Here is a 16,407-nt window from a genome sequence, read left to right as displayed (position 1 = left end):
TTTATAGTCTCCACCCCTTGCTGTTTATGACTCTGCAGTTTGATTATAGCACGGGGGGACTCGTAGAAGTAAGAAGGAGCCACACACACATCAAAGAAGCTATGGGAGGAATGTGCTGTTTGCTTTATCATCCAGACTCAGCTCTAATCTACTAAATCATAAAGAATCAGCCTGGGAATGAGGCTGTGACTGCTGCTACAGGGATGTGTTGTGTTTGAAGGGAGAAAAACAAATGTCACCGGCTGTTTCACCACTGGAGGAAGGATGGTGTGAGGCTATCGGTGTAAGGACACGCCTGAGTGATCCATCATGAGTTTACTTCTTTTCTATTGGATTAAATTCAGCTGGAGGAGGCAAGAGGCTAAAGGTTTTCCAGGAAGATGCTGCTTATGTATTAAACTCATTTGCAGCATACTCATTTCATTCAAAACTCTGGGAGAAAATCTCAATAAGAGCATTTTTTTTTGTTCTTGGAACAAACACCAATCTACAAGAAGTAATCTTTTAAAGATGCTGATAATCACATTCATGCATTCATTCAATAGATAAAAGCAGGATTCTGCATTTAATCTGAAATGATGTCAATATTTAATATGATTTATGAACCAACAGCAAGGAATTTGTGGCTTTAATTGAGTTTAAATTTGCATTAGAAAGTCATTTTGTAATTTTAAGTTAATTTTGCAGTTTATTTTATTTTATTTTCCACATGTTTGATGACAAAGAGTAAAAAAACACATTCTGTCTAATAAATGCATGGAAAACGTTCTTTAAAATTATGCAGATTAATGTGAAATATGTTCCTGTGGAGCGATTTGGAGGATGATTGGTAAAATTTATTACATGGTTTTGCTTGATGGACTGAATGTACTGAACGGTGCAGAAATCATTGGTAACAGATAATACCTGCAATAAAAATGATTTATTAACCAGAGTAAGGACTTATACGACATTCTATCAAATAGGTGCAAAATGTTAAATAGTTAATAAGTTCTCCTTTAAACTTCTAAAGAATGTATGATCCAAAAGATGTTTATTTTAACCAAAAGGTTATTAATGTTTTGCTTTTTACTTTAGCTGAGCTTTCATTACTGAAATAAATTTGTAAGCAATATTAAAATGTTGTAGATTAATTAAATAATCATCATCTCACTTTATTAAGGCTTTGATATATTGAGGTTTCTCCAACACCCTAGAACACTAAGAACCTTAAATTTGTTCAGCAAAAAAAAAAAAAAAAAAAAAAAAATTAAAAAATAAATAAATAAATAAAACCCTCATGAGAGAAATTTGACATTTATTCTTAATTTATTCGACTTTGAACCTCTAAATTAATTTGGGGAGGAAGCATGCTTAACAACTTAAACAGATTAAAATACAGATTCTAAGTGTCTCGTGTATATTTGACTTTCACATGTAAATAATAAAATAATGGAAATATCTGCACACTTAGTATAAAGTTTAGTCTCACTTACTTCATTTGTTTAACACTTTTGTGGTGTGTAGCATAAATATAAAAACCTGACGTCAATCAGAATTAAACCCATTTAGTAAAGTCTCTGTACCACGCCCCCCCCCCCCCTCCCCCGGCCCTGTGAGTCAATCAGCCTCTCTGCCCTTGTTTCCCCTGCGTGGGAGGATGGTGTGTTGGCCTGAGTGGCTGGGAAAGTCCCATGATTTATGGCCTTTTGCAGGCCTGACTGCCTCTCCGATGATGGAGCCAGAGGTAACGAGGACAACTTGCTCCAATCTACTTTTCCATTTGGCAAATCCAATTTGATTCTTTTCAGATTGCGGGGCACTTTGCAGCTTTTACATAATGATTCAATAGCTACTGTTGGAAGGAAAACAAGATTTACCAGAGTATGTTTGATGTGCTTTCTTGCAATTCTTTAGAGCTTATTGTTTAAATGCCTTTCGTCATAAATCTTTTGCATCCACGCACAGGTCATTATAAAGATGTTGCATATACAATGAAAATGAAGGTCGGTACAACAAAAACATCACTGGATTAATATTTACCTGGTGAGTCTTTGGCCTGGTCAGGTGTCCCACGCTGCTGTATCAACAAAAACCTACAAGGAAAACACTCATGCACAGCACGAGTCCGAAACCCTCACCGATGGCTGAATCATTATGAGGCCCGTTCTGAGGGGTTATGCACTTGTTCCCGTCTCCATCAGAGGACCAAGCAGCTCTAACATATTAAAATCAGCCAACCTTACATATGAAGAGGGACTCGCAAATGCACACGCAGCAGCAGCAGCAGCGGGGCAGTAACTCAAGGCCAAAAGAGGAGGTTTATTTTTATCATGGGCAAAGGTGCCAAATCATGTTGGTATGAAGGGGGCTATATAAATGCAAATTGTATTGGAGAGCTATTAGGCCTGGAAAAGGTTTGTATGTAAATGCCCTATAGGACCACAGTGGAGCACTCATCCAGCTCAGATTAGTGGGGTTTGTGGCAAATGTGCTGCGAAAGACGTAAGGGAGAGAAACCGACAGAGTACGCTGTCGCCTTGTGGTAAATCACGGTGAACAAGGTGAGAATTTGAGTAATTGAATGGGCCAAGGTATTTCTGTGCGATTTATCGCGTATGCAACAAAGGTGTGTTGAGGCTTGTTTCTTGAGTGCGTGAGCAGAAATGTGTTTGTGGTCACTTTGCACCTGATTTTTAGTTTTCTGTGGCAAATCAGACCGCCACAGGTGTAAAAGGTGTGAGTGAGATAATGGGAGTCGCTTATAAAGACTAGAGTTGAGTGCTAGAGGAATAGTGTCATTGTCATGAAAACATTAACATGGCAAAGAGCATATAACTGATGGGAAAACAAAAGGATGCGATAATTAGAAATGATGCTGACAACATAGCGCTATGTCGCCTCCCAGTGGTCACTTGTGAGATTCACAGGACTACAACACCCTCTAGTTTAGCCCTTCACAGCCTTTTAACACACATAAGTCAAATCCAGTTGTTTGCATATGAACATTTAATGCATTTGAATTTTTTTCAAACCACCAAATACAAATAAAATGACAAACAAAATCTTGTCACAAAACAAAACATTCTGTTGCTTCTTTATAAAAAGCATAAATCCCTGCATGAATCAAATTTAAAGTGCAGCTGCAATGTCAGTGGCTCCTAAATTATTTCTTCTTAAAAGTGACATGTTTGCAAATCCAATCAATACCATCCTGTAAAACAAAAGAGGATAAAAGAAAAGGATGAGTTCTTATATGTGGAAGCCAAACTGATGAGACTAGTGGAACTGATAGGGTGGGTTAAGCCTAATTTATACCATCAGGGAGAGACGCACACGTGCTGACAGAGAAGTTTTGCTCTCAGACTTATCCGTCAGCTGGGGGGGGGGGGGGGGGGGGGGAGAGGTGTCGTAGGCCGCCAGGACAACAGAGGACGTAGCGCCATTATGAGGTATCCTGCTACCATTACGGTCACGTATCCGGTCCATGATAGTGTATAAACTACTGTGTTTACATTGTTTTAATGTATTTCAGAGACTTTTTACCACGGACAAATTTGTCTCCACCTCTTCATGCGCTCGGCACCACTAAACTCACATTTCTCATCTATTTAATCCACAAATAAGAAGCTTGCTGCATATCTTTGTCCTCCTTCAGTCAAGGGTGAATAAGTTCATATTTTCATACTTTCCTGTGATGAGTTCTTCAATCTGTTCCGTGTCAGCGTGTTTTATTATTTGATGCAGCAAAGACGGTGCTGTTGACAAATTTACAGGATGCAGTGTCCTGGCCAATCACATGCCTGCGATCTCCGTCTCGACAGATAGTTAAACGTTTGGGCATGTCTCCGTCAATGTCTGCGAGCCCATTGGAAGGCTCTTGCGTCGACGCATAATGGCGGTGTGTGTGTCCGTCCCAATCCCCGACGCAGGTGGAGAAGTATAAATTAGGCTCTACAGGTTTGCTGTTACAGTTTGTGACATTTGAAAATACTGAAGTTAACTCCAATGAAGGAAAATCACTCCAGAAATTCTCAAAAGCTTTCTAGTAAGTTAATTTTACTGTGACTAAATACATACGATCGGTGGAGGTTCTAGACTAGGGGGGGGGGGGGGGGTCCAGCCACACTGGAAGAAAACCCTATAAACATGCCCTTAATTATTCAGTTACAAACAGCTTTTCAGTTCATTTCAAAATATAACTATCTTTCAAAAAATGATTTGTTTATCTCAGTGACATGAAAATATTTGTCTAAACATCTCTTTAAATTTTCAAATAAATTAATTCACATGCTTTGGTTCCACATCTGGCATTAGACTAAATTATCACAAAAACTGTAGTTATTTGACTTTGGCTCTACCCTCAGCCAGGGGCCATGTGGGGAGACACGCTGGCACCCTCTGGACCCCACCACCCACCCCTAGAACCGCTCCTGTATATGAATAACATAGAAGTTTCCTCTACAGCAGTGCTTGTGTTTGACACTTTGCAACGTTTGCAGAATGTGTGCGCTGTGTTTACCTGCAATCCCTCGGCAGTGAGCGCCGAGCAGGCCTGCACCTGCCACATACGGTCCCGGACAGTGTGCAGGTTGAGACTCTCTACTAGCTCCGACGCAGAAATGGCCGTCGTCAGGTCCTGCTTGTTGGCAAAGATGAGCAGTGGCACGGTAGCAAGCTTGTCCTCTTCCAGTAACTTAGTGAGCTCCTAGAAGAAAAAATGAGAGTCACACTGGTTAAGAAAAGTGGCGCCTTTGAGTTGTCCCTGCTTCTGGACTCATCACGGTAAAGTCTGATCATCAGCAATACTTTCTAAATGTAGATTTCCTTTTTTCTTACTGCTGCAAGAGAAAAAAACTACTGTATTACCCACCGAAATTGTTTCTTGAAATCTGGTCCTGTCTGAACAGTCAATCACGTAGATCTGCAAACAATCCAGAAATTGAGATGACTAAAACATCAAAGGTAAACATTTTTTGTTTTAAAAAGCTGCTTAAGAACATCAAACTGAACCTACCAGCACATCTATGTTATCAAGGTAGTGCCTCCAGAATGGACGAACACTGCGCTGCCCACCGATGTCCCAAACATTTAACTTGAATCCTGAAGTCTGCACACACTTTATGTTAAATCCCTGTTAAAAATAAAACAGAGATGCCTGATGGGAAGTTTGGCCACTCGTTAAGGAGGTGAACTGAAGCACAACTTGATGTTTGTTTGGATAGAAAATAAAGAATACACTTAGAATAATAAGTAAACCGGATGTGTAATTATGCAATGCGTACAAAGAAAAATGCACTTAAATGCAACTTATTTTGACTGAGAAAAAACAGTTCAGTGTTCATAGAAATGTGGTTACTGTTTACCGTCAACAACTCAGAAATACAACTTCAGGAAGCAAATTTCCAAGTACCATGTACTGGTTTGTCTTAGTTAGAGTGTATTTGTAGACAATAGCTCCAACACACAATTACCTACTCCTGTGTACTTATCAGTTTAAAGGTGCATTTTGTAAGAATGACATCCTGTGGTCAAATGTGGTACTGCAGCCCATTTTCAAAACACGCGAGTGACTTTCTCACTGCCGTTCTGTGAGTTTTGTGCCTGTTGCCAGCTATGAATCAGCACCAGAAGATTTGAGATGTCAAGTTAAGACGAGTCACATAGTAAGTTGATAAGTAGATAAATACATTTTACTGTGTTGAGTGGGTGATAATTGAAAAAGTAGCTAGAGAAATTTTTAGAAACAATTATTTGTTTTAAATTCACTATTAGCATTGCTAGCTCAACTACGTTATTAGAAATTAGAGTAAAACAAAAAGGCATGTAGCTTCTTAGGGGTACAACTTCTGGGTCGCTCCTGCTACTGGCTTAGGTTCTTTACAGAACGCTGCTGCCTTTTTGTCAGCCAGTGTCGAATTACAAATGCTGGAGCTGCAGTGCCAACCTAGCAACCCCACAGGCTCACAGATGGTAAACAAAGACCACGTTTGGCCATTTTGAAAGAAGACAAACTGACACCCCCCTGCTGGCTGAGAAGGAAATGTGTTTTAATCTAACCTTTCTTCCAACATGATTGAGACATTACACTGTTTGCGATTATTTCACTGTAAATCTCTAAGATGTCGTATGTTTAAGAGCAATAGGTTTGCACACTTTTTTCCAGGCAAGGTGATTGTGAACTAATCAGATTTTACAGTGTAGCAATGGAAGAATTTGATTTCCACAGTCTATTATGTTTGTGTGTGTGTATAGACGTGTACTTGTGTGGGGACGATGTGGCTGATATCTTCTGATGCTAGCTGCTTCAGCAGAGTGGTCTTCCCACTGTTGTCCAGTCCTAACAATAGTAAGTGCGCCTGTTGTTCTGGCGACTGCCTCAGGTTCCGAAGAATCGACAAAAGGCCCTGCAGGAGGATCACATTAAAGGCAAAAAGAGTGAATAAGATGGGATAACACAACAAAGCCTGCATGTAGGGTCGTGAAGCTGTATCAGGTTCAAAAAGCTCAGAGGCCATCCAGGAGAAACCAGAATCAGTCAGCCAACAGAATAGTCTAGAGCACAAGGATTTAGCTGTTAGCTTGTAGTCATCTATAAATGAATCAGGTCAGAGAAGCTCTGCGGAGAGGCGAGATTAGGCATCTGTACAGCGAGCAGAGCGGCTGGTGTCCAGAAGGCAGCAGAGGGTTTTAGCTCAAGCTGCAGCACCGTGCAAAAGTCTCCAGACATCTCTCGCTTCTTTATATCCCTTCAAGAAAAAAAGCAATGAAACATTTTCTTTTTCTTTTGCATTTTTTACTTATTGGATCAATAAAGGACATGATATAATGTGAGATGATATAATACTAAATAAAACATATATTTAAACATTCACTTGTTATATTTTGCTGTTTTAAAATGAGGTTTAATGCAAGCTTCAATAAGATGGACTAAAATATTCTCTACTAGTAGTTTGCCTGGCCTTTAAAGGGATATTGCATTTAAAATATTTTTAGTAATAAATCAGTAAGTGAGCAAAAATCTCTGCGTTTTATTAGCATGTTTAAAAAAATAATTGTCTCTCTTTGTTAAGCTGTTTAGCTTAAAATCACGAAGACACAGAAAGTGTCCAACAGATGAATCAGTGTTGTGTTGAAGTTTTCAGTCAATCATTAGGCACCTTTTTACTCACAGTCTGTCAAAAAACACCATTGATTTCATTTCCTTAGTTAAATTTGACGTTTTAAATTCAACACAGACAACATTTAACACATAAACACATACAATATAATTTAAAACCCAGACATATACGATCAGATGAGGGATGTTGCACCTCTCAGGTTTTGTTTTGAGCCTCTAATGTAGACTTTTTCTTTTTTCTCATCCGATTACCACATTTTCCATCATCCCACAGCACAATATGTTATCACGACCAGATTCAGAAACTAAATCGCAAATGAGTGAAGAATCAAATGTTTGAAGAAAAACTTCTATAACCCCATATTCAAAATATATTACATAATAGTCTGACTCTGTTGTAAGAGACTCGTTTTATACATCTGTTGACACAAAAACACCAATTTACCACAACAGAATAGGCCCTTTTTAGAAGTTTATTCTTAGGCACATCTGTAACATTTTGTAACATTTTGTCCCCCCTTATTAACTCTATTAAATCTATTATCATTTAAACTTATTTTACCAACTGGCAACATTTAGTTTTCATCTATTTGCTTTTGATGTTGGAGGTTAGACAAATAGTGTTTTCATTTGGGAATAAAGTTAACAAACTAGACACATTAAATAAAGTAGATAAACAAAATCAAAGCATTGCAAAAGTAAAACGTTTACCTTTATGATGACTGTTGCATCAGGCTAACGGGTAAGTTCAACCTGTCTAGCCAGTTAGCTAAACTAGCCTGTGAATAAATCTGATCAAAACGACCTGAGTTCCCATTAGAAACAACCATATTTCATAAATATAAATATATGTGATTACATTTAATGTTCTGTTACTGTGAATCCAAACAACTCACCATGTTTTCCCACGGGTGTTCCAGCGGCCGGTGCTCACGGTGAGTAGATTACCATCAGCAGTTGTTTCTGTTGCCAAGGAAACCGAGACGTGAGCGTAAACAACCAGCTTGAAGATGTCCGGAAAGGAATATTAATAAAATAAATAAAACATAAATCACAAAGTGAAAAATGTCTTTAATGTACATATTTAAAAAAAGAAAAAAACGTTTTTATATCTTCTTCTATATGCTTTATTTTTAATTAGTTGATGTGTAACCATCATGTGTAACACATTGTACGTAAATGGGAATCAAACAATTTCTAGTCTTTCACGTGAAATAACATAAGCGTAATAATAAGTAGTAAAAACGGCAGTAAAAACCTTGTTTTTATTGTTTTAACACGCGCACACGGCGCCCCCTACCGTCTAATCGCCGTCCCAGATTTATTTGTTCTGGAGGAGTGTTTCTCTCTCGGTCAAACAACAAAAACATGACGGAGTGAACCGTAACTAGATTCAGTTCTCCTCTTCTACCGCAACGAGTCGAACAACTGCTATATGGTTCCTGTCGTGTATACGGCCGAAAACCCAGAAAGATGCCGCAGAAAGCACTGGGATCCATTGTAGGGCTTCTGTGTACTGGGACCTGTCTGGTGCAGGTAAGCCCGCGCTTCAGCTACCTCGGTCGGCGCAGGCTCTCAGCCGAGTCCACTGCTTCTAGGCTCGGTGAAGGCCTTCCTATCGATTCTTTTTGTCTCCTCCACAAAGAAAAATGGGCACGGTTCGCTGCTGTTTACTGTGAATGACGTCAGTTAACAAAAGTTTTCTTTCATTTCTCAACAGTTTTACCAAATGCAGATTCTGTGGACTGAATAAAGCAGCGTAGTGGTTTTATTTTAGCATATTTTTTAGACACTTCACATCAAAGCTGTAAACATTACCGTTAGCCGCTGCTAACTGGTACCCGGCGAATCGACGTATTTAGTCATAGCTGTTGAAGTGAGCTGAACGAAGCTTAGCTTAGCATTTTCACTAAACTTTCCAGCTTCACTTCACTTTAAAATGTCGTTTTAACAATTTAATCTCAGTTTAAGCCCCGGTAATGTAGGCTAAACTGTTAAGTAGTTATTTTTTTAATTAACTAGTAGAGGAATTCCTTTAGACACATTTCCTCCTAAACAATAACCTTTAAAATCAATAATTATTATTTTATTTTAGCTTTAAAACGTATTAGTACTTACATAATTCAGTTATCAAACCAACTGTTCTCACATTTGGTTATTTAATTTAAGGTTGTTTCCTGTATATTGAATGGGGAACCCCATATAAGTGAAATACATGTGTAGATGTAATGAGTGACATTGAGATGACACTGAAAAGCTTGCTGTCTTTTTTAGTTTACTTGTGTGACTGAATGTTGACTGTGGGCCTCTTGTGTGTGTTTAAGGGGAAGGAGTTCTGTTTTGGAGTAAATAATGAACAGTACCGCTGTGAGATGGGCTATTGCTGTGGAGAGACTGAGTGCTGCACTTACTACTATGAACTCTGGTGTAAGTATGTTTTTTTCCACCAATAAACATTTAATACAGTTATTTTTAATCTCCCCTTTGACCCTTTATTTATTGTATTTATTCCAACTTTGTTTTGCTTCTAGATAAAGTAGCCTGTCTTGTAGTTAACAGATTGAACGTGTACACACTGAGAGGAGGGGGGTTAACGATGATAAAATCAAATTTTTTCCAAGTCCGTTAATGTTTGCTTGATGTGAATCCTTATTAAATTTGCTGAACAACTGCAGACCACAGTAACTTCTCATCAGGGCCTTGATGAGTCAGCCAAAGGAATTTAGATCACCTTCCTACAGTACTGATGATAAGATTACACTGAGCCTGTTCCCTCCCACAGGGTTCTGGTTGGTGTGGACTCTAATCATAATGCTCAGTTGCTGCTGTGCCTATCGACACCGGAGAGTTAAAATGCGTCTGCAGCAGGAGCAGAGACAACGTGAGATCAGCCTCATGGCCTATCAAGGAGCCTCCAGCTCCTTCATTTCTCCTCCGCCTCTCAATTTGAGTGAGTAGTTTTGCTGGTTTCATGCACACTTAGTTGGTTTTGGTTTTCTACCAATAATCCCTCTCTCAAAGCCTCTGATGGTTGCTCGCTCAAGGTAGTGAGATGGAGCAGACAGTTGAGGAAAGAGGAAAAGCTCAAAGAAAGTTCTTTTGCACCAAGCATCTATGTACTGGACCTTTGCAGTGGACCACAACACTGAGATCCAGTCTACATTACTGAAACCCAATGTTCTCCTCTGTTAAATGAAGCACCTGATTTTTTTATATATTAATTTATGTCCAGGGTGAGCCGTAACCTTAGAATTTGAGATACTGATCATTACCTTGATCTTTTCATGCTCAGCTGCAAATTACCTGCATGTTTAAGATTGTGTTGGACATGAAGCTGCAGCAGAGGCACCATTCTAATGTCAGCGGCCCCTCTGGACCTCAGCTGGAACAGGATATCACGTCCACTAATATCACACACTGTAGTTGGACCAGCTGGACATCAGTCAAGAGTCTGAAGTCCACAGTCCACATGCTTGAGTTTAAGTCAAGCATGAGAATACAACACCTCAGTGCACGCGTGCTTAGACGTTGACTCTTACATCCACATATGCTGGAGGGTGGGGGGTGGAATGAAGTCATCTCTGTTCATCAAATCATGCGATTAGGTTATTTTTTGTTTTTGGCATCAGAAAGTACAGAAATTATGGCGATTTTAGTTCTGTTGTCATTTTAAATTCTAAGTTATTCTGAGTTAATTTCACGTTCCCCAGAATGTTATGAAACCATAAATGATTTAAACTTAAATATCTTCAGTTAGCAGGAGTTTTAAAATGATTTATTTTGGGCTTTTTTACCCCAGTAATCAAGCTTTTCCATGTTCTGATCTGCAGGGTTTTGGAATGACTGCAAGCTTCCTGACTATGAAGAGGTTGTAGGCCACCCCCCAACACCACCTCCTCCTTACTCTGAAAATCCCCCTGAGTCAACGCCGGCAATCTCTCCACAATCAAACCAGCCCATCTCTGCCCCTGTGCCACAAATCCTGCCCGAGGCAGAGCCGAGTGCAGACTGTCAGGCCTCGGGATCGTCGCCGCACCAGGAGGTGGCGTCGGTCTTGGTCCAAGGAAGGCGTCAGGAGGAGGAAAACGTAGATGTCCTGCTGTTGGCGGCCGATGCTGAGGAGGACGAAGAACTCATCACTCGACGTCGGCATGTGACCGGCGACTCAGGGATCGAGGTGTGCGTTTGCCAGCTGGACGTAGATGAAGGCTCTGGGCCGGAGGAGGAAATCGATGAGGAGAAGCGGGTGTGCGATGTCATCGCCGGCAGGGACTGCTGCTCTGGGCACCAACAGGAGGCCTTCAGACAGAAGGAGAGCACCTCAGAGCAGAACACCAGCACTGGAGACAACATAGTGTGATCCACAACCACCAGCAAACCAGAGCAGCTTCCTGCTTCACACAGGATGTAAACTGTTGCTATCATCGTCGCCATGGCAACTGTCTGTGCTTTAATTCTCTGAACTAACACATAGACATGACGTAAGAGACGATGACAGCTAATCTATTATGGCTTCTGTTTAGGACAGGCTAAGTAACGATGCGTGGCCTAACTCCTGGCTTTTCTTGCCCCTCTAACCTTTTCTCAGTAGGGGGACCAGCAGACATGTTGCTGTGTCTTTACTGAGTGTGAAGCGTGATGACATCATCAGGTAGCAAGATGACAGCAGCTGTTTGTGACTGAAACCAGAGCCCACTGTAGTTTTTGTTTTCTTTCTCGCCGCCTCCAGCATCACCACCACCACGTATCTTTTTTTCTGTCCCGCCGCTCTCACCGGTCAGAACATTTCCGACTGACGCTTTAGCCTCCAGTCATTCAAAAGCACGCCAACAACATTTCTCCTGTCCTGAGTTGAGAACAAACTTCTTAAAAGACTCCTCTTGATCTTGGAATTTTCTCCAAAGCCCGGTGCATGAGGCACCGGCTGCGTTCTGTGAAGATGTAGTCCACACAGCTGCGTGGTGATGTCATCTCTGATGTCATGGCCTCCGGCGTTTTCTTGGACATGAAGGCTGCAGGACTCAAGTGGGGAGAACCGAACACTGAAACAGCCTTTATTTTTTTTCAGATGTCATTGTGACACCTTGTGTTTCAGATCCATGTTGTTGTCACTAAGCAGAATGGCGTGAAAAGGGCTTATCGTCATGGTGATTCTCCCCAACTCCAGTTCTCCACTGCGGTTCCTTCAGAGTGATGCTTTACCACCAAATACGTGGATTAAAAAAATCCTTGTGCCAGCTCTGAGGGTTTTATTTAACGTGTAGTGTCTGAGGGGATTAGTCACTATGTAGTTTTTATATTAATACTGAAGGATGTAATGTTGTTGCTTTTTTTTTTGTTTGTTTGTTTTTCATTACATAAGCAGCTCTGCTTTAGTTAATGCCACAGGTGTCATCATTAGTTGCAGCAAATCTCCTGATGGGGGCTGGTGGCCCTGTCGTGCCGTTCAGGGAGGACAGTTCGGTTGTTTTTCTTTATGCTGCAGCCTTAATGTGCTGCAGCATCCGGTTAAAATCACTTTTAAAACGAGCAACTATTAAAAAGCACTGATATTTTGCATGAGGCATGATTTGGGTGTTTGTGTTTGAGTTCTGATCGTCCGCTACGGAGCCCGTTAAACAGGACAAAATCAGATTTTTTTTAACACCTTGACTGAGTTTAGTCATGCTGGGACTGTAGGACTCGCTCTGTTGTTGTACAAAGCTGGTAACCTAGTAGCAGGTGCTGCCTCTGGGCTCTGTTGCGCTCGTCTGAGGGATTTGCAGCAGTATTTTCCACTGGCAGCAGAAGGCCGGTGGATTAACAAGTTGTGACGGTTGCAAGTTTTGTTCTGCAGATTATTTGGTGTTTTTGGCACAACCACAGAAGTTGTTGTGATTAGTTGCATGTTCTGCAGCCTTTGCATGTTTCTTTTTATTGCGGTTCCACATACGTTTAGCCCAGAGCAGGCATGATGGATGGACAGTAACACAGGTGAGCATCTGTCCAAGATGAATCGTGGCCGATTTGTCAGTAGACAGTAGTACCACTGCTTTTTACTTATTTATTTGTACTCTGTGTGTACGTGTACAGGATATAGTTAGTTTTTACGTGCTACACACAAGGCACATTTTTACGATCAAGATGTTGACTTGCGTGTTTGGCCACTTTGATTGTAGCTTAGCTCACATGAGCTCCCTAACAAGTGGGGAAATAATGCAAACATTTCAATTTGGGCTGAAATTAAACCTGTGCTCTGATTAGACTGAAAAAAGAAACACGTAAAAAATTTATTTTTGTGCACAAATCTAACTTCAGCCTGTGTGCATCTCATAAAGAAAGTGTTTCCTCTTTCCACCAGCTTGCAGCAGTTTGCTTTGGTTGTGGCTCTGTGGGTTATTGCTGTGCAAAGCGACACAACAGGGTCATTGTGCAAAAGCAAAAAGAAAACACACGTCAAGACAGAAGGAAACAAAATCCTGTCTGAGGCTGGGACTTTTCAGTGCTTGCATGGTGACTGTTGCATCACCTGAGCAGCGTTGTGATTATGGAGTCATGCCAACGCGACGACGACCTTTTCAGAGGAGCAGTTACAACTTCAGCATAACTGCGCACCCATTAGCAGGAGTAGTAATTCTTTTTAAATAACTTACACCTCGAGCTGCCTTGTGCATTTCTCTGAAGCAGATTTCTTGATTTTAGAGCTGCGTCGTTACTGGAAACAGATGTAATACTGCCTTATTAGTCAAGTGTTGTCTCTTTTTTATTCTCTAATGGTGATATAGCGTAGTTATAAGCATGGTTGTGTTAGGGAGCAGAAGAGTTGTATTGTCTCGGTAGAACGTAGATCTGGTTCTGTGAACGCACGCTGGCTTTGTCGATAAAGGATGTGGTGTATTAACTATTTAAAACCACTGGATCGAAACGTGGTATGTTCCTGCAGTGGGGTTTTTTGTAACTAAGAAGTGATGATGTTGAATTTAAAGTACCATGTGTCTTAGCTAGCTGTGACACTGGTGGAGTTGAAGAGCGGAGGGTCGAGTTTGTGTTTGACGTCTCTTTTGTTTGTGAAACGACCCAAAAGCACGAGGAAAATGGACAAAAACATGAAAAAATGGCTCGTGTTTGGAGAATCTAAATGGACTTACCTACTTTTGTAATCTTTGGTAAGGTGCAGCTCTCCTTATTTGTATACATATATAAAAAAAGGGGGGGGGGGGGGGTTTCCTTTTGCTACGCCTCCTTGGTTCTGACATGTTTCCCCGACAGAAAGGGCTATCAGTCATGAATTGTTGACATTCATCCATTCACTGAGGGATTCATCTGTTTAAAGCCACAGTTGCCCAGATCCACTTTGTGAACACAGCTGTGAAATGTGAATGTGCTGACTTTGGATGTTTCTTATGTAACTGTGGAGCACATATTTATCTTCTAGGTGATTGTATACGACCATGTTTTTTTTTGTGGGCTTTAACTATGCCTTCTTGTTTCGTTAACCCAAGCAGAGGTGCGTGATGCAATGCCCCCCCCCCCCCCCCCACACACACACACACACCTCCTAATAATAATGTGCTCATTGAAATTAATTAATAATTTTCTTTTTTCCTAGTAATGTAACACGCGTGGATGCGACAGATGTCTTTGCTTTTTCCCCCCGTTTTGCTCCATGTGGACGGCTGCAACACTCCACAAGAAAGTTCTTTGTAACAAAAGGGGTGCACACCCACCCCCATGTAGAACCAAAGCCTTTAGCGTTTCCTCGCTCCACAGGTCATCGGGGGTCATACTTTTCTGTGTGTGTGTGTTAAGTTTGGTCTCAGATTCTCAGGGTTGTTGATGACGTGTTTTTGTCTCCCGTCTCTCAAAAAGCCAAAGCAGATGTTGATGATTGTTGTCGCCCTGTCTTTGGATATTAAACCAGCATCACGCATCTCTGTAAACTTCACTCTACGAGGCTATGCAAACACATAAACCTACTGTTAAATGCTGCAAACCCTTCTCTGTCATTCGTCTACGAGCACCAGTACAAGCAATATAACTCAGTACTCGTGGCACTGTACTGTAATCTACTTTGACTGGTCTGTGTTTATGTATTGATGAGAAATCTGTTAAAATATACTTGTTATGCTACTACAATGGCGTTGTGTCTGTGTATGCTTGTGTTTGTCCAGGGGCTTCAGTTAAAGAGCCATTCCCGTCTGCCTCCTTCAGCCACTAATGCGTCTCACGCCAGATTTCTAGAGAAACCGCATTGTGAAGTTAAAAGGAAGAAGTCTGGTCCAGTTAGTATCTTTGGATGTTCTCCACACTTCATTTTAGCTGCACACATCAGCTGCAGCGTCCTTCTGTTAATGTCTCCTTATAGAGCGTTTACCTGTTGCCTTTCATATCTGTTAATGCAGCTCAGTTAGTTTTACACATCTGAAAGACCTCAACATGGAACACGGTCTGCTTGCATTAAACCATTTGGTCATCTTCAGTGGGCTTTTTGAACATTGATCTCCATCCAACCACAATTAACAGTTTTGTTGTTTTTGGGGCAAGATTAAACCAATTTGAAAGGGAAGCAGCCATCTACTAACGTCTACATTGTTCGGATCACTTTTAGGTCATCCAAAATGAGTCAAATGTATGACGCAACAATTCTTTGGTTGTTGGTAACAAGTCTACTGTGTGCTATCTGGGTCATCGTTTGTATTTTTTTAATAAAACAAACATCGGCGCTCTCTGGACAGGCTTGTTTTTTGTTATTGAAACTCTTAATCTAACTTTCCTAAAAAATAAAATAAAAATATTTGAGTGTGAAAACTTGGAAGTCAAAGATGGGAATGCTGGTCCCAGTACTTGTGACCAGGTGAAGATATTGAGCCAGAGAATGATTACTGCGGCCATGTGAGATGCCTCAGGCATAAACAATAGAAAGATGTCACCCGTAGATAAATAAGTCTGAAACAACTTGTTTGGTTGTTGGTCTGAACACGAGGTTTAGCTTTGGTTAAATGGGTACATTTGTAATTCTCCCTTGGATGCAAGAATACCTGCATTTGTATGCAAAAATACACAAGATGTAGAGAAAGTAAATGATTTCAGAGATAAAATAATTATTTCAGCATTTAAGACAAGTGGGTAAAAAAGCAACACAATCTAAATAAAAAAATACAAAAGTTTTACCTTGTAAACACCGACTTAAAGGGGTAGTTTAATGCAAAAATCACCTTTTGTGCTGCCATGTGGGTCTACTGTCTCTATAAACATTCCAAATGTGAAAAAAATTCAGTCCATCTGTTTTCTGTCTGTGTTTGGTTTTAGGAATTACATGCATAAAACAA

General features: G+C 40.6%; 2 protein-coding genes across 3 annotated transcripts in view; one reads left to right on the top strand and one right to left on the bottom strand.

Moving 5' to 3' along the window:
* The window catches only part of LOC139070480 (ADP-ribosylation factor-like protein 3), a 30,418-nt gene extending 22,322 nt beyond the window's left edge, over nucleotides 1-8,096 (bottom strand). Inside the window, exons 1-6 of one of the 2 annotated variants that reach the window (XM_070552781.1) lie at nucleotides 7,996-8,096; nucleotides 6,243-6,386; nucleotides 4,997-5,113; nucleotides 4,853-4,903; nucleotides 4,502-4,687; nucleotides 2,966-3,193 (exon numbers count right to left, since the gene is read on the bottom strand). In XM_070552781.1, coding sequence (XP_070408882.1) covers nucleotides 3,146-3,193; nucleotides 4,502-4,687; nucleotides 4,853-4,903; nucleotides 4,997-5,113; nucleotides 6,243-6,386; nucleotides 7,996-7,998 — 549 coding nt within the window. In that variant the 5' untranslated portion in view covers nucleotides 7,999-8,096 and the 3' untranslated portion in view covers nucleotides 2,966-3,145. Of the gene's footprint in view, nucleotides 1-2,965; nucleotides 3,194-4,501; nucleotides 4,688-4,852; nucleotides 4,904-4,996; nucleotides 5,114-6,242; nucleotides 6,387-7,995 lie in introns of those variants that run through there. The other variant, XM_070552780.1, reaches the window with a different exon arrangement.
* A 298-nt stretch (nucleotides 8,097-8,394) lies between these two features.
* Nucleotides 8,395-15,810, top strand: wbp1 (WW domain binding protein 1). The gene is made up of 4 exons (XM_070552779.1): nucleotides 8,395-8,635; nucleotides 9,424-9,526; nucleotides 9,882-10,049; nucleotides 10,930-15,810. The coding sequence occupies exons 1-4, from the start codon at nucleotides 8,573-8,575 to the stop codon at nucleotides 11,457-11,459; spliced, it is 864 nt and encodes a 287-aa protein (XP_070408880.1). The 5' UTR covers nucleotides 8,395-8,572; the 3' UTR covers nucleotides 11,460-15,810.
* Nucleotides 15,811-16,407: the final 597 nt, after the last annotated feature.

This window comes from Nothobranchius furzeri, chromosome 6 (genome assembly GCF_043380555.1).
Source record: "Nothobranchius furzeri strain GRZ-AD chromosome 6, NfurGRZ-RIMD1, whole genome shotgun sequence".
NCBI classification, from domain to species: Eukaryota; Metazoa; Chordata; class Actinopteri; order Cyprinodontiformes; family Nothobranchiidae; genus Nothobranchius; species Nothobranchius furzeri.
The sequence above is the reverse complement of the archived record's forward strand: the minus strand, read 5'-3'. Positions and strand labels throughout refer to the sequence as shown.

Excerpts from the sequence above, each read along its gene's own strand:
- wbp1 (XM_070552779.1), top strand. The coding sequence starts at position 8,573 with ATGCCGCAGAAAGCACTGGGATCCATTGTAGGGCTTCTGTGTACTGGG. Across the intron at positions 8,636-9,423 it reads CTGGGACCTGTCTGGTGCAG|GGGAAGGAGTTCTGTTTTGG; the intron begins GTAAGCCCGCGC and ends TGTGTGTTTAAG. Across the intron at positions 9,527-9,881 it reads TTACTACTATGAACTCTGGT|GGTTCTGGTTGGTGTGGACT; the intron begins GTAAGTATGTTT and ends TCCCTCCCACAG.